The 23,409-nt window shown below is 43.1% G+C and overlaps 1 protein-coding gene across 3 annotated transcripts in view; it reads left to right on the top strand.

Annotated features, from left to right (window-relative positions):
- The first annotated feature begins 4,129 nt into the window (after positions 1-4,129).
- The window catches only part of LOC115157147 (myosin light chain kinase 2, skeletal/cardiac muscle), a 39,704-nt gene continuing 20,424 nt past the window's right edge, over positions 4,130-23,409 (top strand). For 2 of the 3 annotated variants that reach the window (XM_029705133.1, XM_029705132.1), the window contains exon 1: positions 22,249-23,228. In XM_029705133.1, coding sequence (XP_029560993.1) covers positions 22,632-23,228 — 597 coding nt within the window. In that variant the 5' untranslated portion in view covers positions 22,249-22,631. Of the gene's footprint in view, positions 4,672-22,248; positions 23,229-23,409 lie in introns of those variants that run through there. The other variant, XM_029705134.1, reaches the window with a different exon arrangement.

The raw sequence follows: 23,409 nt of genomic DNA, 5'->3' as shown, positions 1-23,409 counted from the left end.
TGACCACAACACCGAAACTTTATAAAAAAAAAAAGATAATCTTTTACATTTATTATAGCAGTTAAAAAAGATCACTTAAGATTTGTGTTCACACTTGCAGCATGTGAGCCATTTCTGTCTGCCTAGGACGGGGTCAGAACTTATTTTAAGCATTATGGGATTTGTAGTTTATGGTCTGCAGATAGTGGGCTTCTGGGCTACAGTCGATAAATCAATTAAGCCACTTCAGTTTTACAAACAAAGATGCAATGGAACAGTTGACAGATGGAATAAATTAATTCTCATTTTCGCCATTATCCAAATGTATATCAACATCTCTTGCCAGGAGTAACATAGCCTAGATACATGTCTGACTGTCTGTATTTCCTCTCTTCAGCTCAGACAAGACACCCAGCAGCCATGAGAGACAGGCACCAGAGGTCCCCCTGCAGAGGAGGACAGAGAGGGCCCACCATAGTTGGGGTCTGCCAGCGCGCTGAAAGCCAGAATAACGTAGCCAAGCTGGCCTTCTTCTACTACCTGGAGACGGCGGAGACCAGGATGGCTCATAATAATGTCTAGAACAGAGCGAATGGAATGGCATCAGCTATTTGGAATGGCATCATCTGTTCGGAATGGCATCAGCTGTTTGGAATGGCATCAGCTGTTTGGAATGGCATCAGCTATTTGGAATGGCATCATCTGTTTGGAATGGCATCAGCTGTTTGTAATGGCATCAGCTGTTTGGAATGGCATCAGCTATTTGGAATGGCATCAGCTGTTTGGAATGGCATCAGCTATTTGAATGGCATCAGCTATTTGATACCATTCCACTGATTCTGGTCCAGCCATTACCAGGAGCCCATCCCCCCCAATTAAGGTGTCACCAACCTCCTGTGGTAGGCATATTATACACTGACTGTACAAAACATGAGTAACACCTTCCTAATATTGAGTTGCACCCCTTTTGCTCTCAGAGCAGCCTCAATTAGTTGGGGCATGGATTCTACAAGGTGTCGAAAGCATCCCACAGGGATGCTGGCCCATGTTGACTCCAATGCTTCCCACAGTTGTGTCAAGTTGGCTAGATTTCCTTTGGGTGGTGGACCATTATTGAAACACATGTTGAGCGTGAAAAACCAGCAGTGTTGCAGTTCTTGACACTCAAACCGGTGTGGCTGGCATCTACTACCATACCCCGTTCAAAGGCACTTAAATCTTTTGTCTTGCCCATTCACCCTCTGAATGCCACACACACAATCCATGTCTCAATTGTAAAATCCTTCTTTTACCCTGTCTCCTCCCCTTCATCTACACAGATTTGAAGTGGATTTAACAAGTGACATCAATAAGGGATCATAGCTGTCACCTGGATTCACCTGGTCAGTATATGATATGGAAAGAGCAGGTGTTCCTAATGTTTTTTACACTCCGTGTATATGGCAGATTTAATGCGTCCTTTTCTTTTGTCACGCCTATGAAGTTTATGGTTGACTGGTACCATCTAGTGTCATAGTCCCTTCACTGCAGCATGCTGCAATCTACTCTGTCACCAAGAGGGGGCTTTAACACATCCCCCCAAAAAGAACAGAACCAAGATGCAGTCTGTGTTTTAGCCACAGGGTGGCAGCTCTCTCCACTTTGAAAAAGGAGCCAATAGTTTGACTCCATACTCTGCTGTACGGTTTAGTTCGGACTTGATAAGAAACCATTATGCAGTATCCCAAAATAGAATAATATACCTGTTACATAGAATGAATTTTTGCACTATACTGCATTCTATAAGTAGTCAAAGACCAGTGGTATGGTTCACAAGCTTATAGTATAAACGCATTTTCGAGCAGTTCCTCAATTTCACCAGACAGCAAAAACTTGAATGAACTTGAAAAATATTTAACCTTTATTTAACCAGGTAGGCCAGTTGAGAACAAGTTCTCATTTACAACTGTGACCTGGCCAAGATAAAGAAAAGCAGTGCGACAAAAACAACAACACAGAGTTACACATGGGATAAGCAAATGTACAGTCAATAACACAATAGAAAAATCTATGTACAGTGTGTGCAAATGTAGTAAGATTAGGGAGGTAAGGCAATAAATAGGCCATAGTGGCGAAATAATTACAATTTAGCATTAACACTGGAGTGATAGATGTGCAGATGATGTGCAAGTAGAGATACTGGGGTGCAAAAGAGCAACAACAAAAAAAGAACAATATGGGGATGAGGTAGTTGGGTGTGCTATTTACAGATGGGCTGTGTACAGGTACAGTGATCGGTAAGCTGCTCTGACAGCTGATGCTTAAAGTTAGTGAGGGAGATATAAGCCTCCAGCTTCAGTGATTTTCCAGTCATTGGCAGCAGAGAACTGGAAGGAAAACGGCCAAAGGAGGTGTTGGCTTTGGGGATGACCAGTGAAATATACCTGCTGGAGTGCGTGCTACGGGTGGGTGTAACTATGGTGACCAGTGAGCTGAGATAAGGCGGGGCTTTACCTAGCAAAGACTTATAGATGACCTGGAGCCAGTGGGTTTGGCGACGAATATGTAGCGAGGGCCAGCCAACGAGAGCATACAGGTCACAGTAGTGGGTAGTATATGGGGCTTTGGTGATGAAATGGATGGCACTGTGATAGACTGCATCCAATTCGCTGAGTTGAGTGTTGGAGGCTACTTTGTAAATTACATCGCCAAAGTCAAGGATCGGTAGGATAGTCAGTTTTACAAGGGTATGTTTGGCATCATGAGTAAAGGAGGCTTTGTTGTGAAATAGGAAGCCGATTCTAGATTTAATTTTGGATTGGAGATGCTTAATGTGAGTCTGGAAGGAGAGTTTACAGTCTAAGCAGACACCTAGGTATTTGTACTTGTCCACATATTCTAAGTCAGAACCGTCCAGAGTAGTGATGCTAGCCGGGCGGCAATCGGTTGAAGAGCATGCATTTAGTTTTACTAGCATTTAAGAGCAGTTGGAGGCCACGGAAGGAGTATTTGAAGCTCATTTGGAGGTTTATTAACACGGTTTTCAAGTGCAGTTGATGGGGGTAGGCTGCTATTCACCAGACCAGTGAACTCTTTTGGCCTGTGGCGAATGCAAAGAAATCCAGGGTCCTTTCCAGACATGCCACGCATTGCCACGGTTGTTTTGGTATCTCTGCTGTCATGCTACCCCCCAGTGTCAGGCTGGCAGCGTTAGCCAGATGATGTGGTGCCAGCCTCCATGAACCGTGTCCTTTCACAGCCAAAATGTATCATTGTTGAACAGCTCTGCTTTGCTGATCATATGGGGGTGGGTTTTGAGGAAATCACTTTATAGAGAGATTTAACATTTTAAATACAGCTGCCTGACATTAACAGACACCCCAGGAGGGAAATAATAATAATTTATATACAGGGAATTTTGTAATGATATGCTATTTAGTGTACATTACAAATTCTCAGCCATTGGTGCGTATTGAAAGCAAATCTAATGATGTGAAGAACATGAATACAGCCCAACTAAAGAAAGTCCCCTGATAATTGTTCATTGAAGTGTAAAGGTCATGGTCCAATCAAAACACGTGAATTGCAGTGCGACATTTACAACAGTTATCCAATAGCGCTAGCTATTTACACCCGGACCCAAGTCTCCAAATTTGCAGGCTAGCTACAGAACCCCAATAATCTCAGATTTGTTTACTTGTATGTCATGTTTTGCCTCAGCTCTTGTTAGTTTTACGAGTTACTGTGATGTTTGTTGACATGTTGTTTTTATCCATTAATAATTCCCTTGCTATTATCATCACCTCTACTATGGCAACCAGTGATTTTTACCCTTGCAAACCAAGATCATTCTCATGTCTGCTGACATACTTAGCACCCAAACAGGCAACTTGTACACACATGCCAAAGAGAGCTGACTGTCTGATCAGAAAGTATACTATGGTGAAAGGGAGAGAGAGAGTGAGGGAGAAGTAGAGAGAGGCGGGGTGTCGAGAGAAGGAGAGAGAGGCGGGGTGTCGAGAGAAGGAGAGAGAGGCGGGGTGTCGAGAGAAGGAGAGAGAGGCGGGGTGTCGAGAGAAGGAGAGAGAGGCGGGGTGTCGAGAGAAGGAGAGAGAGGCGGGGTGTCGAGAGAAGGAGAGAGAGGCGGGGTGTCGAGAGAAGGAGAGAGAGGCGGGGTGTCGAGAGAAGGAGAGAGAGCGATGGAGAGAGAGAGAACGACCTCTCAGCAGGTGTGTCTCTTAGACACCCTTTGCTGTCACCTGTCACTCTTTTGTCAGTGGGTCAAACCCTCCTGTCCTTTTGGCAACATGGAGCTGAAGGGTGGGGGTTGATGGAGTTGGAGCGGTGGAGCAGAGGTAACGGTGTAGTAATGTTTGGGCGTTGCGAACCCTCTCTCGCTCTCTCCTAATCAGTGTACTGCTGCCATCTCTCTTAACCTTCCTCTCTGAAGCCTCTGAATTCTCTCTCTTCGAGAGGCTCCCGTTGGTCACTGAGATTAAAGACAGAGTGGAGACTGGAAAGAAGAGAGTGAAGAAAGGAAAGGGTAAAAGCAGGTGGAAGTAGAGGAGTGCAGCCATGGAGAGATTCTTCAAGGGCAGGGACATTTGGCTAGTGAGCAGTGTGTGTCTGATGGCTTCATACCTCTGGCACAGGCTCTGGGATTTACTCTGCTACAGGAGGACGGCTAAAGAATCCATTCCCTCTAATGTGCAGGTAGAGAAGAAGGCTTTTTGATGTCTTGTAGATAAGAGAAGTGTGGAGTCTGCTTTATGAAAGTGGTTGTTGTGAAAATGCTACTCGTTGCTATCTCACAAAGCACTGGAAAGCATGCAGCACCTGGGTCATGTGACCTACAGATGCAGGATCTTAATTTGATATCACTATTGTTCGTAAGAATTTTCCTGCGCCGCGGGAAATGTAGATGAGCTTTGTGATTTATATAAATTCACTGAAAACCCGCACTAACACACGGTTATATTAACAGTATTGTACTTTTCCCTGGTCAAATTAAAATCCTACATATTTAGGACTTTAGCTAGAAAGGCATGGCTTTGGAATGTTGCTTTTACACTATTTCAGTTTGTTCATTTCAGCAGGGCATGCTTTTACTGTAGCTTTAAAACAGTATGAAACCCCCAACAGTTCTGGCACAGATGTGATGTTCCATTGCATACATGTTTGAAGTAGAACATAGCCCACCGGTACCTGTCAGCACCATAGTAAGATATGAGAAGGCCTTAGGCATTAGAACCTTACACTTTACACGTAATATGACCACATGTTGTTTCACCAGCCTATATTTCCACTGAAAAACTTTCCAGAAATTCTGTGACAGTTGTAGATGCCCCAGCATTTCTCACTTTCAACACTAACTTAAGTGTATTTAAAAATATTTAAGGGGACAAGGCAAGCATGTTTTTGTATCATGTAGGCCTACACACTGAGAAGGAAACATAATTCTGTGTTCATTAATTTTGCCCGGAATGGTAAGAGCTTCAAGTTGATATGGACCCATGATGGAATGATGTAATGGAACATGATCTGTGGTGTCCCGGCTATGTAAGATGCAACTGAAGTATATGGAGGATAGCCCCTCAACTGGCTGGAGAGTATAAGAGTGATGTCTTTGACATTATGGACATAAACATAATGGTAAATGGGTGATTTGGAAGAGAAAAAGACCATTGAAAAGAGAGAAGCCTACAGTTATATCTCTGTCTCTCTCTTTCTCTCTGACAAGGCAGCTAGAGTAGTACAGTACAGTTTTGTAGTGGTTGTTAGCACCTGGTATCACGTTTAATATCAAATCACATTTTATTGGTCGCAGAGATTAACAACTAGTAGCGTCATTAGGAACGTAAAAAAAATAAATCACAGGACACTGTGTGAGAGTACAAAGATGCCTGCTGAAATAGTTCTGTCATACCCACAGATACCTATGTTTATACAGCCATCCCTTCTGTTTATTGACGTAATAAGACACTTGTTGTATCCTTGTTTGCCTCCTCATCTCCTCACAGTTGTTACCATGGTAAACGCAAGGCCACAAATCAGCAGTGTGTTGTGTTCACTCCAGGAAAACAATGGAGGGGGGTTTAAAAATCACACGTGGCCATGTAGTTAGAGTGGCGCCTGTCAAATGGCAGTTGTGTGGGTATGAAGCCTTTGAGATCACCCAATGTGCATCAGTGGGGGGAAAAAGGAAGCTGTGCTCTGAGGGGGAACCAGGAATAGAGTTTGTATTTTATTATTGCATCAGGTGTTGTGATACAATGCAGACAGAGGAGTGTGAACTCTTGTGGCAGCAGGGAATGGGTTTCCTCTTTAATCACCCTATCATAATCACAATACCCTCTACTGCCTGGCAGTTACCATCTGTAAATAAACATTTGCATTTGTTCTTAACTGACTTGCCTAGTTAAATAATGATTACATTTAAAAAAAAAGTTAAAATGTTTTACCATCCAGCCACCAAAAATAACTCTCCAGGGAATGTCATTGTATTTAGTTCCTCTGTACTGTGGAACTAAATACAACGACATTCCCTGGATAGTTATTTTGAAATGGCCAGGGTAGACATTCCTATCTTTCCTTGAAATTGATCTGGGAGTATAGGCCAATCTCCCTGCTTCTCTCTGTTGTCCTAATCACGTCTCTGATACCGCTGGTAACCATCACAGCTCTACTGGCTGGGTGTATTGTGTCCTGGAACATTTTGTGCCTCAGCTAAATGTCACATTCAATTACTGAGCTCAACACATTGGACGGGGCTGATTGAATGTGTGGTAGTAGTGTTGAAGAGTAATGTGAGCCGAGAAGCCCAGCAGTGAATGGGTTTTAAGCCACCTCACTGTACAATAGGCCTTTAATGTAGGAGTATGTTGGTGAAGAAGAAGTACGAGTATGTTGGCTACTACAGAAGTCATGATACATGATTCCATACTAATCACCAGTTGAATAGTTTTTCATTGCTAAAAACATTTCATTGAAATGACGTGGAAACAACATTGATTCAACCAGTGTGTGCCCAGTGGGAGGGCTCCGTCCATGTTATGGCATTGCAGCATCTGTCTTTTGTAACTGTGTACTACATCTCATTGGTCTGTACTGTTGTGCACCGGCTGTTTTTGACAGTGTCTCACTGTGTTTCTGTAAAAACAAAAGAGTAGATGGCCTCCCTCAAAGCATTCTTTTATGTAACTGAAGAAAACCAATGACAATAGATTTAGTGTAGCCTATCGTTACCCCAGAATAGTATCTCATTATCAGTCTGTGTCCTATAGTATCATAAATAGTTCAGACTCTGAACTTAGATAGCATTGAGGCTCCATAATCGCACACAGGTGAAACTTCATTGTTTTCAAATAACTGCATCCACCGATTAATCAATCTTAATCTAGGCGCTGATTTAGTTGAAGTTGATCAATGATGCAGCCAATCAGTAAAGCTTCAAAGACAAGATGGAGATCTATCACCTTCTCCTGTTGCCCTCTCTGGCATGGTATCTGGAAGATCTGCAGCACTACATGTGGCTAAGCTTCCCATATGGAACTCAGAACATCCAGTCGACTCGCTTGTTACAAATGAACAGTGTCTTCGTTTACACGGGCAGACGTATTCTGACCTTTTTTTTCACTATTTGGTCAATCAGATAGGCTCTGAAAAAGATCTGATGTGAAAAGATCTGACGGGATTGGTCAAAAGACCAATTAGTGTAAAAAATCTGAGAATTGGGCTGCCTGTGTAAACGCAGCCAGTACGGTGTCCTCTATGGTAGATGCCTTACATTTCAGACTGGCCACTATCTTCTAATCATGCCAGTGAGTAGTATTTCATTCATTGGGCTCAGTGCCCTTTTTTGATAGTTTGGCTGATAAACACAAAAACAGAGTTTTTCCCTATATGATCTAGCAATATTAAGACATTTGGCGTACCCTAACTTCTATTCCATCACTAATGAGGACTGCCCTGACTCATCAAAACCATATGATGTCCTTGGGCCAATCAGAAATGAGTCTCCCTTTAGGTTAGCTAAGAGCGCCACCTGCTGTCAAGTGTTAAGGAATACAGAATTTGATCAAGCAGAATGTGGCACTTCTAAATCACCAACTACCATTTACTTGGTATTGCATGATGAAATAGTAATGACGTCATAATAACCTAATAACACGTAATATGTCTTCTTGCACAATCAAAAAAACTTAAATGTCCTAGCAATACATATTTAGCATGAAACATAAAACGTGTTTATTGAATTTAAATTATTTATTTTACACTAAATTCTGCTCAATTTTATACTCATCTTGTCTTGGAGACACTGGCCTAGTGTTTCACCCCACTATGTTTACAGATTTTAGTCGAGAGAACGAGCGAACACTGGGGTGTCGGGAGAGGGAACAGAGGGGACGTCTCAGCTGTTAACAGGTGTTACGTTTCTTGGCTGCCACGCACATTTCTGCCCCTTACTTTCCAAGAGACAGGAATGAGAGAGAGTCGGCAGGCTGGATGGTGTGACGGGGGGGACAGGGCCATGGGAGAGGAGGGGGCTAGGTGTCCAACCACAGGCCCCCCCGGCAGGCAGCACACGACCCTGGAGCGTCCCAGGACAGTGTGTTCTGGGTGAGGGAGGCAGAGGTCCATTTATAACGGTGACGTTTGTCGCCTTGCCAAACAAACGCCCCTCTAATACCACACAGGTCGCTAAACCACACAGTATATTCCCCGGCAGAGACTGTTTATCCTGCTAAGTATAGCGCTTGGTTAAAATTAAATGTATTTATGCAGACATTAGCATTATATAGATTGTGAGTGTGCATGCAGATGTGTGTGTGTGCCACTGCTTTCACGCTTGCCCTAGTAGTGTCATGATATAAGTGCTACAGTTCTTGCTAATACTCACTACTATTAAGGAGTGTAATGTGATTTAGCAATATCAGTTGAAAGTTCTTTCCTTTCTGCATCTAACAATAGAGACAATCTGTGTCTTTTGAGTAATTGGGATGTGAAAAGAATATGTAGGAATGACAGTTTGCCTTTGCAGATTCTATTTATGTGATAAGCCTTCAGGGTATATCCATTTACCCCAATACTGTCTTGCAGCTGACCTAGAGAACTGTTTGTTCTTAGTCTGTGGACCAAGTGAATAGGTGTTCCAAATCTACAGGGTCAATCAGGACACTTGCGCACACGCTTGCGCTCACACACACTCACGCAAACACACACAAGCACACACACCCTTGTGTGCTTGTGTTGTAAATGCTCCCCACATAGCTCCTCCATTTGGCAGACATTGAGAAGGTGGGGCGGGACTTGAGTTTGGGCTCTCTGACGGCTATTTCTCTAGTTTCAATGTAAAGTGTCAGTGAGATGAACTCGATCTCTGGTTTATGTAATCAGCCCCACTACTGAAGCCTGTTACTCCTCCAGCCCCCACCCACAGTTAAATGGCCTTACAGTGCCCCTGGCCTAGAGTGATATGAAGCGCTATTACTGTGAAGCCATATTGACTTTAGGGGTAGATCTGAACACTGTTCTCCATATCTGGGAAAGCTTTCACAGTTTTTCTCAGTGTTTTGTGGTGCGCTACTTCGAGATGCAGTTTACCGCATGCTCCTCCTAGGCCTGTATTGGAGGACAGACATATTTGGGTAAATAATATCCACTGTATATTCTTCAGAGCTCTATATTCTCAGATGTACTATTGAGTGCCACTGTTGATCAACCACAGTGTTAAATTTAATTAGTCAGTAGTGTGAGTATTTGAATATCCGAAGTTGATTTATGAGCAATGTGTGTGCTGTGCAATAATCCTCTGAGGCAGCCTTGACTTTCCTTTCCCCTTGCTCACTTGCCGGCCAGCTCAATGGAAATGTTTTACTCCATGAAAGTGTTGCATGCGTAAGGTAAGGTAACCCTCTATGCTTCTCAAAGTGACACTAGCTGAGCCGAATGACCTACATTGTCGAAATTCATCTGTTGGCGTCCAAGGACAGGTGCGAGTCCTGCAAATGCGAGGCCGGCTAATCTGGATGTCTCCTTAGCTGTATCATTTCTGAATCTAGGACGGGCTTGGAGGGCATTAGTTGGCACACGTGTCAATGATACAACAATCATTTAAAGTGTCCTCTTTGTTGAATTGAAGTTGTATGGTTAAAAATATATTATCTATCTACCACTGAACAAAACTATACATTCACCATGTAAAGTGTTGGTCTCATGTTTCATGAGCTGAAATGAAAGATCCCAGAAATGTTCCATATGCACATGAAGCTTATTTCTATAAAATGTTGTGCACATATTTGCTTACATCCCTTTTAGTGAGCATTTCTCCTTTGCCAAGATAATCCATCCACCTGACAGGTGTAACATATCAAGAAGCTGATTAAACAGCATGATCATTACACAGGTGCACCTTCTGCTGAGGACAATAAAAGTCCACTCTAAAATGTGCAGTTTTGTCACACAACACAATGCCATAGATGTCTAAAGTTTTGAGGGAGCGTTCAATTGGCATGCCAGAGAATTGAATGTTAATTTCTCTACCATAAGCTGCCTCCAACGTCATTTTAGAGAATTTGGCAGTATGTGGGGCCTAGGATCAAGCCTTGGAGTACTCCCTTGGTGACAGGCAGTGGCTGAGACAGCAGATGTTCTGACTTTATACACTACACTCTTTGAGAGAGGTAGTTAGCAAACCAGGCCAAAGAACCCTCAGAGACACCAATACTCCTTAGCCGGCCCACAAGAATGGAATGGTCTACCGTATCAAAAGCTTTGGCCAAGTCAATAAAAATAGCAGCACAATATTGCTTAGCGTCACGACTTCCGCCGAAGTTGGTCCGTCTCCTTGCTCGGGCGGTGTTCGGCAGTTGACGTCACCGGCCTTCTAGCCATCGCCGATCCACTTTTAATTTTCCATTTGTTTTGTCTTTGTTTTACACACCTGGTTCTAATTCTCCAATTACTTGTTCATTATTTAACCCTCTGTTCCCCCATGTTTTTTTGTGAGTGATTGTTTGTATGTATACGGTCCGTTATTGTGGGCTAGTTTATTGTGTTGTATTTATTGATTCCTTGAGTAAATTACGTTCCTTACTCATATCTGCTGTCCTGCGCCTGACTCCTCCACACCAGCTACACACAGGCCGATTACACTTAGAATCAAGGGCAATGGTGACATCATTGAGGACCTTTTAAGGTTGCAGTGACACATCCATAACCTGAGCTGAAACCAGATTGCATACCCGAGAGAATACTATAGACATCAAGAAAGCCAGTCAGTTGATTATTGACAGGTTTTTCCAACACTTTTGATAAACAGGGCAAAATAGAAATAGGTCTATAACAGGTAGGAACAGCTTGATCTCTCCCTTAACATAAAGGATAAACCGTGGCTGCCTTCCAAGCAATGGGAACCTCCCCAGAAAGGAGAAACAGGTAAAAAAAGGTTGGAGATAGGCTTGGCGATGATAGGGGCAGCAACCTTAAAGAGGAAAGGGTCTAAACCATCTGATCCAGATGCTTTTTTGGGGTCAAGTTTAAGGAGCTCCTTTAGCAGCTCGGACTCAGTGACTGCCTGCAGGGAGAAACTTTGTAGCTGTGCAGGGGAAAAAGAGGGAGAATCATCGGTGATAGTCCCATTAGAAGGGGTGGGAGATGAGGAAATGTTGGACGGGCAAGGAGGCATGGCTGAGTCAAATAGGAATCCTGACTTAACAAAAAGGCGATTAAAGTGCCCAGCCATGTGTCAATAAAAACCACATCATCAACATTAAGGAACATGGCCAGCTGTGAGGAGGAGGGTTTATTCTCCAGATCTTTAACCGTTTTCCAGAACTTCTTGGGGTTAGACTCACAGAGAGAGAACTACTCCTTAAAGTTACAAACTTTAGCCTTCCGGATAGCCTGAGTGCACTTATTTCTCATTTGCCTGAACGATAGCCAGTCAGCCTGAGTATGCGTGTGCCGAGCCTTTCGCCAAATGCAATTCTTGAGGTGGAGTAACTCTGCAAGATCACGGTCAAACCAGGGGCTGAACCTATTTTTAATTATAATTTTCTTTATGGGGGCGTGTTTGTAAACAATACCACAGAAAATATAAAAAAAGAAGGTCCAAGTATCTTCGACAGGATCAAGCTGATTCTATACCATTTCACAGAGGCCAGCTCATGAAGGAAGGCTTGCTCATTAAAGGTTTTTAGCAAGTGTCTATGACAAATCAGGAAATGTCGTTTCAATAAGCAGCCATTACAGACACAGGCTGTAAAACAGTGATCGCTAAGGTCATTACAGAAAACACCAGACTGATATCTATTAGGATTATTTGTGAGAATAACATCGAGGAGAGTAGTCTTTTCTCGGTGTTTGGAGTCATACTTTGTGGGATTGGTAATAATCTGAGAAAGATTTAGGGAGTCCCATTGCTTTAGGACTTGGGCAGGTGGTTTAAGCATGTCCCAGTTTAGGTCTTACCTAGCCGGACAAATTCAGGCTTAGTGTAAGGGGCCAGGAGAGAGCTTAGGGCAGGTAGAGTACAGGCCGGTGCTGATGGAGGACGATAGCACCCAGCAACAGACAACAAAGAGCTTTGAAAGTTTAATGCTTAAAACCAGCAAATCAAATTGTTTGGGGACAGACTTGGTGGAGACAACCGAGCACTGAAGGTGATCCTTGGTAAAGATTACCACTCCCCCACCTTTGGAAGATCTGTCTTGACGAAAAAGGATATAACCAGAAAGGTTGACATCAGTATTCAAAACGCTCTTCCTTAACCATGTCTTAGTAATGACCAACACATCTGGATTGGAGCTGTGAACCCACACTTTCAATTGATCCATTTTTGGTAATAAGCTTCTAGTGTTAACGTGCAGAAAACCAAGGCTTTTAGGAGAGCAGAAATCAGTGAAGCAGATATCAGAGCACAAGTCAGAATTGGGGCTTACAACAGTAGATGGGCCAGGGTGTACATGCACATCAACAGTAATATAATCAAGGCATGGCATAGTACAGGGAGAGCTCTGCAGTGCTGATTTATGACATCTGAATGTGCATCAGATGGCAACAAGATCATATTGTACAGCTTTTTCATCAGGTAACAAGAATCCAAAGCCGGTGAGTGGTGGTTAGAATAGGATGGGAGGCCAAAAGTCAGTGTAACCAATAGTGAGTCAGAGTCCCGAGTGTGGAAACAAACATAGTCTGTCCCACGGTTGGGTAAAGAAAGTATGCAGGAGTCATGAGGCAAATTAGCAAAATGCACAAGAAAAAAATCAAATCTATAACAACTTGGGACTAGTCATTGTAAGTTCAGAGTCACTCGCCCCAACAGTGCGTGTGTGCTGGAGGCGAGCGAAAGCTCGAGAGGGGTGAGTGTGGTGGGGTTACCTGTACCAGACGGGGAGATTCGGCCAGGGCAGACGGTGAACAGATCGCAAGGTGGAATACAAGCAGCAGTGCAGCAGGCAACGTGAGTAGGTGTCACACCCACTTGGGAGAAGCTTTTATTTATGGAGGCAGATTCCTTGTAGAAAATGCCAGTGAATGGTCTTTGAACATCAGGAGGGGGCTTCAGAGGACGCTTCAAAGGCTCCTGCCACTTGTTGGGCCCAAAGGCCACGACACCTTTTACTTCACACCTTGGTGCTAATTGAATTTGTATCTGGTCTGTCCTTGCAAGCCTGGGAGCCTTAACTCAGCATTCAGTCCCCATAAAGTCAAATATATCATTGTAATGTACTTTCTTTTTCTTTCTTTTTTTCCTTTTCTTTTTCTTCTTTGCTTTCAAAATAGCATCAGACCAAACACTACTCACACAGTTCCAGGTTGGATGGTGTCGTCAGGTATCTGCTTATATGAACTGTAACTCAGGAAAATCTTTGAAAATGTTGCATATTGCGTTCAGTATATATATGAATAACATAATATGTTTATCTATAGATAGAGTATTTTTCCCGTAGCCCTTCCCTGCAGTCAAATCGCCCTCTAGTGGCCTCATGGGTGTTATGCTTTTGATATTTTTCATAATTGATCAACATAATTTAAAAGAAAACATCTGAAAATCTGGTGTTTCTTTGTCAAACTCTTCTGAGATGTATATAGTGTAATATTGGGATGCAAACTCAAAATTGAATACATTTCAACTCTATATCTGACATGGTACAGAGGTGTCTTCTTTTGGTTAAGACCATAATCATGTGTGTGAGGTGTATACCTTTGATTTAAAGTAGATTTGTTTAAGACTTACCAAGAAACACAGAATCATATCATTTGTTTTGGTACTGCTCATATGAAGCTCGTGTTTTGGGCACAGGTCCAGGAATGATTGAAGAATTGCAACATTTACCTGGAGATAACTCTGCAGATAGCACTACTGGGTGATTTGAAAAGTCATAGTCAATCGATCAATAATACTTTTAGCAAAACATTTTATCTTTAATTTACAATCTGTAGAAACTATGAGAATAGAAAGGTTCAGAATTTTTGTAAAACATCGCAGCACAGTTGAAAAATATATGGCAAGTAGAAATCCAATATGGATGGTGTTAAGAGAGAGATGGGAGAGGTTGAGGGGAGCTGAAGGGTGGGATTAATAACAACAAGATAACTAATGTAAAATATACTGTGTCCGTAAAATACATATACAGTAGGTTCAGGACTTTGGTGAAACAGCACAGTTGAAAAATCTATGGCAAATAGACATTTTTTTGGTGTGGGAAGTGTGTGTGATGGTGTGGGAAGGATCTGACTTGATGTGTTAGTCAGAGGAGAGACACAGTATTATCATGGCTGTCACCCTTCTCCAAGACTGGATGGTCTTCAGAAATAGATGGGAGGGGTTGAGGGTAGCTGAAGGATAGAAGTAAAAGCAAACAAAGGATAACTATAGTTAAATAGATTGTGTCTGTAAAATTGACAGTGCATGTCAGGGCAAAAACCAAGCGATGAGGGCAAAGGAATTGTCCGTAGAGCTCCGAGACAAGATTGTGTCGAGGCACAGATCTGGGGGAAGATACCAAAACATTTATGCAGCATTGAAGGTCCCCAAGATCATGGTGGCCTCCATAATTCTTAAATGGAAGAAGTTTGGAACCGCCAAGGTTCTTCCTAGAGCTGGCCGCCCAGCCAGTCTGAGCAATTGGGGGAGAAGGGCCTTGGTCAGGGATTTGACCAAGAAACTAATGGTCACTCTGACAGAGCTCCAGAGTTCCTCTGTGGAGATGGGAGAACCTTCCAGAAGGACAACCATCTCTGCAGCACTCCACCAATCAGGCCTTTATGGTAGAGTGGCCAGACAGAAGCCACTTCTCAGTAAAAGGCACATGACACCATGCTTGGAGTTTTCCAAAAAACACCTAAAGGACTCTGACCATGAGAAACAAGATTCTCTGGTCTTTTTGGCCTGAATGCCAAGCGTCAAGTCTGGAGGAAACCTGGCACCATCCCTACGTTGAAGCATGGTGTTGGCAGCGTCATGCTGTGGGGAGGTTTTTCAGCGGCAGGGACTGGGAGACTAGTCAGGATCAAGGGAAAGATGACCGGAGCAAAGTACAGAGAGATCATTGATGAAAACCTGCTCCAAAGTCCTCAGGACCTCAGACTGGGGCGAAGGTTCACCTTCCAACAGGACAACGACCCTAAGCACACAGCCAAGACAACACAGGAGTGGCTTCGGGACAAATATCTGAATGTCCTTGAGTGGCCCAGCCAGAGCTAGGACTTGAACCCGGTTGAACATCTTTGGAGAGACCTGAAAATAGCTTTGCAGCAACGCTCCCCGTCCCACCTGACAGAGTTTGAAAGGATCTGCAGAGAAGAATGGGAGGAACTCCCCAAATACAGGTGTGCCATGCATCATACACAAGAATACTCTATGCTGTAATTGCTGCCAAAGGTGCTTTAACATAGTACTGAGTAAAGGGTCTGAATACTTATGTAAATGGGATATTTCAGTTTTTTGATTGTAATAAATCTGCAAAAAACTCTAAACCTGTTTTTGCTTTGTCTTTATGGCTTATTATGTGTAGATTGATGAGGGGATTAAACTATATAATCCATTGTAGAATAAGGCTGTAACGTAACGAAATGTGGAAAAAGTCAAAGGGTGTCACGGTTGTCGTAGGAAGAGGCGGACTAAAATGCAGCGTGTGTGTTTTATTTCAGCGCGAAACTATGTGATACATAAACAATAAACTGAACTAACAAAAACAACAAACCGTGACGCAGAGGTGAAACATACACTACTCAAAGATAATCTCCCACAAACCCAGGTGGAAAAAAACCCTACTTAAGTATGATCTCCAATTAGAGACAACAAGGACCAGCTGCCTCTAATTGGAGATCATCCCAAACAAAACCAACATAGAAATACAAAACTAGAACATGAACATAGAAATACAAAACATAGAAAAACACCCCCTGTCACGCCCTGACCTATTCTACCTTAGAAGATAACATCTTACTATGGTCAGGACTTGACAAAGGGTCTGAATACTTTCCGAAGGCACTGTAAGCTGGAAGTAGAAGCCTAAGTGTTGTTGTTCATTAGTTTACTCCAATTAGGGGAGGGGGGGTAGAGTTAGTGGAAAATAAAAAAGGAAAATATATTGTAAAAATATGTATGTATATTTGTGTGTGTGTGTGTATATATATTTAAAAAACATGTTTTTAAATTGAACCTTTATTTAACTAGGCAAGTCAGGTAAGAACAAATTCTTATTTACAATTACGGCCTACCGGGGAACAGTGGGTTAACTGCCTTATTCAGGGGCAGAACGACAGATGTGTACCTTGTCAGCTCGGGAATTCGATCCAGCAACCTTTCGGTTACTGGCCCAACGCTCTAACCACTAGGCTACCTGCCACCCCAACTCATATGTGTATGAGTGTATATACAGTACCAGTCAAAAGTTTGGACACACCTACTCATTCCAGGGTTTTTCTATATTTTTACTATTTTCTAACATTGTAGAATAATAGTGAAGACTTCAAAACTATGAAATAACACATATGGAATCATGTAGTAAACAAAAAAGTGTTAAACAAACCAAAATATATTTTATATTTGAGATTCTTCAAAGTAGCCACCCTTTGCCTTGATGACAGCTTTGCGCACTCTTGGCATTCTCTCAGTCAGCTTCTTGAGGTAGTCAGCTGGAATTAATTTCAAGTAACAGGTTTGCCTTGTTAAAAGTTAATTTGTGGAATGTCTTTCCTTCTTAATGGGTTTGAGCCAATCAGTTGTGTTGTGACAAGGTAGGGGTGGTATACAGAAGGTAGCCCTATATGGTAAAAGACCAAGTCCATATTATGGCAAGAACAGCTCAAATAAGCAAAGAGAAAAGACAGTCCATCATTACTTTAAGACATGAAAATCAGTCAATCTTGAACATTTCAAGAACTTTGAAAGTTTCTTCACTTGCAAAAATCATCAAGCGCTATGATGAAACCGCCTCAGAGTTACCTCTGCTGCAGAGGATAAGTTCATTAGAGTTACCATCCTCAGATTCCAGCCCAAAAAATTGCTTCACAGAGTTCAAGTATCAGACACATCTCAACATCAACTGTTCACTGTGTGAATCAGGCCTTCATGGTCAAATTGTTGCAAAGAAACCACTACTAAAAGACACCAATAATTAGAAGAGACTTGCTTGGGCCAAGAAACACTCACAATAGACATTAGACCATTGGAGATCTGTCCTTGAGTCCAAATTTGACCGCCATATCTTTGTGAGACGCAGAGTAGTTGAACGGATGATCTCTGCATCTGTGGTTCCCACCGTGAAGCATGGAGGAGGAGGAGGGATAGTGTGGGGGTGCTTTGCTGGTGAAATTGTCTGTGATTAATTTAGAATTCAAGACACTCTTTACCAGCATGGCTACCACAGCATTCTGCAGCAATAGGCCATCCCATCTGGTTTACGCTGAGTGGGACTATCATTTGTTTTTCAACAGATCACTGACCCAAAACAGACCTCCAGGCTGTGTAAGGGCTATTTAACCATGGAGAGTGATGGAGTGCTGCCTCAGATGACCTGGCCTCCACAATCACCTGACCTCAACCCAATTGAGATGGTTTGGGATAAGTTGGACCGCATAGTGAAGGAAAGGCAGTCAACAAGTGCTCAGCATATGTGGGAACTTCTTCAAGACTGTTGGAAAAGCATTCCTCATGAAGCTGGTTGAGAGAATGCCAAGAGTGTGCAAAGCTGTCATCAAGGAAAAGGGTAGCTACTTTGAAAAATCTAAAATACAAAATATATTTGGATTTGTTTAACACTTTTTTGGTTACTACATGATTCCATATGTGTTATTTCATAGTTTTGATGTCTTCACTATTATTTTACAATGTAGAAAATAGTAAAAAATAAAGAAAAACCCTTGAATGAGTCGGTGTGTCCAAACTTTTGACTGGTACTGTATATATTTCAAAAGATATACACTGCTCAAAAAAATAAAGGGAACACTAAAATCACACATCCTAGATCTGAATGAATGAAATAATCTTATTAAATACCTTTTTCTTTACATGGTTGAATGTGCTGACAACAAAATCACACAAAAATAATCAATGGAAATCCAATTTATCAACCCATGGAGGTCTGGATTTGGAGTCACATTCAAAATTAAAGTGGAAAACCACACTACAGGCTGATCCAACTTTGATGTAATGTCCTTAAAACAAGTCAAAATGAGGCTCAGTAGTGTGTGTGGCCTCCACGTGCCTGTATGACCTCCCTACAATGCCTGGGCATGCTCCTGATGAGGTGGCGGATGGTCTCCTGAGAGATCTCCTCCCAGACCTGGACTAAAGCATCCGCCAACTCCTGGACAGTCTGTGGTGCAACGTGGCGTTGGTGGATGGAGCGAGACATGATGTCCCAGATGTGCTCAATCGGATTCAGGTCTGGGGAACGGACGGGCCAGTCCATAGCATCAATGCCTTCCTCTTGCAGGAACTGCTGACACACTTCAGCCACATGAGGTCTAGCATTGTCTTGCATTAGGAGGAACCCAGGGCCAACTGCACCAGCATATGGTCTCACAAGGGGTCTGAGGATCTCATCTCGGTGCCTAATGGCAGTCAGGCTACCTCTGGCGAGCACATGGAGGGCTGTGCGGTCCCCCAAAGAAATGCCACCCCACACCATGACTGACCCCCCGCCAAACCGGTCATGCTGGAGGATGTTGCAGGCAGCAGAACGTTCTCCACGGCGTCTCCAGACTCTGTCACGTCTGTCACATGTGCTCAGTGTGAACCTGCTTTCATCTGTGAAGAGCACAGGGCGCCAGTGGCGAATTTGCCAATCTTGGTGTTCTCTGGCAAATGCCAAACGTCCTGCACGGTGTTGGGCTGTAAGCACAACCCCCACCTGTGGACGTCGGGCCCTCATACCACCCTCATGGAGTCTGTTTCTGACCGTTTGAGCAGACACATGCACATTTGTGGCCTGCTGGAGGTCATTTTGCAGGGCTCTGGCAGTGCTCCTCCTGCTCCTCCTTGCACAAAGGTGGAGGTAGCGGTCCTGCTGCTGGGTTGTTGCCCTCCTACGGCCTCCTCCACGTCTCCTGATGTACTGGCCTGTCTCCTGGTAGCGCCTCCATGCTCTGGACACTACGCTGACAGATACAGCAAACCTTCTTGCCACAGCTCGCATTGATGTGCCATCCTGGATGAGCTGCACTACCTGAGCCACTTGTGTGGGTTGTAGACTCCGTCTCATGCTACCACTAGAGTGAAAGCACCGCCAGCATTCAAAAGTGACCAAAACATCAGCCAGGAAGCATAAGAACTGAGAAGTGGTCTGTGGTCACCACCTGCAGAACCACTCCTTTATTGGGGGTGTCTTGCTCATTGCCTATAATTTCCACCTGTTGTCTATTCCATTTGCACAACAGCATGTGAAATTTATTGTCAATCAGTGTTGCTATCTAAGTGGACAGTTTGATTTCACAGAAGTGTGATTGACTTGGAGTTACATTGTGTTGTTTAAGTGTTCCCTTTATTTTTTTGAGCAGTATATATGGAGGATTGGATATGATCCAGACAATTATATTGGTGGAAGCTACAATCTATCTGCAATATTAAAGCTGATATACCACATACATTTTTTATAATTAAATAAACACTCTGTGACCCTGATTTAGCCCAGTGCAGTAAAAGGTTAAATGCATGCCTTTTGTATTATAGTTTATGGCAGTTTTGTATGCTAACATATTCTGTATACAGTACATGACAAAATGTATCCAAAAAGGCTTTGGAAAACCCTTTTCTGCAAACATCTAGGCCAAACTAAATGATCCTATTCCCTTTTTCAGGTTCAATAAGCAGTGATTGTGACTTTGTATTGATGACGTGCATATGTCTGTTTTTACACTTTCTTTCCGTTGATGCAAAGTACATACCGTATATCCCAGATGGACCACTTCATCAAGCATGTTTTGATAGGTTTATAGGGTACACTGTTGAGGGGTCCAATTACCAGGCCCTATGTTAAAATGTATCCTTAACTGTCTTATCTCTGTATGAGTAGGCTAAGTGTGTGTGATGGTGTGGGAAGGATCTGACTTGATGTGTTAGTCAGAGGAGAGACACAGTGTTATCATGGCTGTCACCCTTCTCCTATTTAAGCACAGAGGCTAAAGACCTTAAGCTCTTTCTCAGCCAGGGGACTACAGGCTACAATCTGAACCTTTTTCTTGCTCCCCCACTGGGTGGGCGCTAGTTATTGCTGTTTCGCAGCCAGCAAAGAGCTTTCCGTAGCAATATACAGTGCATATTCAGACCCCTTGTCTTTTTTCACATTTTGTTACGTTACAGCCTTATTCTAAAATGTATGAAATATTTTTTTCCCTCATCAGGTAGCCTAGTGGTTAGAGCATTGGGCCAATAACTGAAAGGTTGCTGGATAAAATCCCTGAGCTGACAAGGTAAAAATCTATCGTTCTGCCCCTGAACAAGGCCGTTAACCCACTGTTCCCCCATAGGCCGTCATTGTAAATAAGAAAGTGTTCTTAACTGACTTGCCTAGTTAAATAAAAGTAAAACATTTTTAAAATAAATCAATCTCTACACAATACATTTTTGTAATTTTTGCAAATGTATCATTATTTTTTAAACTTTATTTACATAAGTATTCAGACCCTTTGCTATGAGACTTGAAATTGAGCTCAGGTGCATCCTTTTTCCATTGATCATCCTTGAGAGCACACAGCCAAGACAACACAGGAGTGGCTACGGGACAAGTCTCTGAATGTCCTTGATTGGCCCAGCCAGAGCCCGGACTTGAACCCAATCAAACATCTCTGGAGAGACCTGAAATAGCTGTGGAGAGACGCTCCCCATCCAACCTGACAGAGCTTGAGAGGATCTGCAGAGAATGGGAGAAACTCTCCAAATACAGGTGTGCCAGGCTTGTAGCATCATACCCAAGAAGGCTAGAGGCTGTAATCGCTGCCAAAGGTGCTTCAACAAAGCTCTGAGTTATACATTTTCTATGCATTTGCAAAAATTTATAAAAACTGTTTTTGCTTTGTCATTATGGGGTATTGTGTGTAGATTAAGGAACTTAAAAAAAATCAATTTTAGAATAAGGCTGTAACGTAATAAAATGTGGAAAAAGTTAAGGGGTCTGAATACTTTCTGAATGCTCTGTACGACTGACTGTCTTACATACTGAGACTCAATACTCACATGCAGTTATTTCCCTGATGTTATCACAATCATTCTTTTTCCAGCCTCTTGTAAACACTGCGAAGCTGTTAATTACTATGCCAGTCATTAATAAGGATCTAATTTAAAAAGTTCCCTTTTTGCAAACACAGCTGTTCTGTGTGAGTGGCACTTTTGACATGATTGTTGGATATTTTGAGTTGACGTAAAAATGTCCCTGACCGCTTATAAATAAAACAGGTCAGTGGCCCCCCTCTCCATCTGTAAGCACCTGTTCAGGCTAATCATGGTGAAACCACCAAGTGAGACTGAAAAGTCTATAACCATTTACATGGAAATAAAGTAAAAAACTTAACAAAGTGTCTAGCGTTGTTCCAGACAACTTTCCACTCTGCCTCAGAGAGAGAAACTGTGTACACTGGCCATTTTGACACTTGGCAGGTGGGCCAGAGACTGGCTACGGTGGTGGGCTTAACATTTAAAGGCGCTCAGATGTCTGACAGCCCCTCCAGAGCCAAACTGCTGCCCCTCACGGCCTCTCACAGCCCCCCGCCCCCCTGGCCGGTCCCCTGCTGACGTTGGCTGTGCCGTTTACATTTAGGTAGACAGGCTTATTCCATTCTTAATACCACCTCCAGTAAGAAGAGCAGAGGTGTCAAGCAGTAGGTGAGAGACAGGGACAATCTCACGACTGGATGACTGTTAAGTCAGAACTCTAAAGGTGTTTCCACGAGTTACACTGACAGTTACTGGCTGTTTGTTTTCACTCTTTATGGATTTTAATTTAGTTAGTTTGATTTTCTTCATTTTTGTTGTTGATAAATTTGCGTTTTATTCACATATCCGTCGTTAAATCAGCTTGTCTGTACAGTTGAAGAGGAGCACATAGGGATAAGGCTGGCTGCGTTTTTCAAAAAAGTTGTCCCGTCTGTCACTCGGACATTGGTCATCAACCTTTCTGTGACCCTTTTTCTGTCTCGATTGGGTGTCCTAACGTGATTCGGTCATGAGTTCAAAGATAGTGAACTCTAACTCAACCCCTGGAAAGCCAAGCACAATGGATAACCTAACCGACTGCACTGGTGCCGGCTTGGACCTCATTCAGAATCGCATTGAGTCTCTGAGCAGTAAGATGGACAGGCTCATCAACATCCAGGAGAAGGTCCTCAATCGGCTGGACGGAATAACCCAGGACATCGATGGTATCGAGAGGGACGTGGAAACTCTGAAGGTGGACAACGAGGAGATCCATATACCTGCAAGAGCCCTAACTCTTCCCCTGGCTCAAACCCAGGGTACAGGTGTGGTGGGCGAGGTGAGAGAGATGTGTCATGAGATGAGCTCCATCATGATGGCGTTGGACCAGCGCTCAGAGAAGCAGGCTGAGAAGCTGGACGGGATGGAGAATCTGGTCCTCAGCATCCAGCAGGTCATCAGATTCATCGGGGAGACGGTGAAGAGCTCCCGGGTTATGGAGATGATGTTTATGCGTCCTGCAGCACGCACGGCCTCCAAGTCCAAAGACAGTAAGGGCAAGGTGGACGTTAAGAGGCAATCGTCTGCAGAAAAGAGCGAGAGCTCAATTACTAAGAAGACCGACAAGGTGAGACTGGAAGCTCAAACTGCACTAACCAAAGAGGTGTGTTTGTGCAGGTCTATGTAGACTGTATTAAGGGTTCTTTATTAAGCCACTTTATGAACTCTTTACTCAACAACACTCTGGATTATGTTCATGTGAATGTAATATAAAACACTTGTGTTCAGGTGTTAATTTAGAATGGATT

This window comes from Salmo trutta, chromosome 21 (genome assembly GCF_901001165.1).
Source record: "Salmo trutta chromosome 21, fSalTru1.1, whole genome shotgun sequence".
Lineage (NCBI taxonomy): Eukaryota > Metazoa > Chordata > Actinopteri > Salmoniformes > Salmonidae > Salmo > Salmo trutta.
Note: the sequence above shows the minus strand (reverse complement) of the source record. Positions and strands in the feature narration are given on the sequence as shown.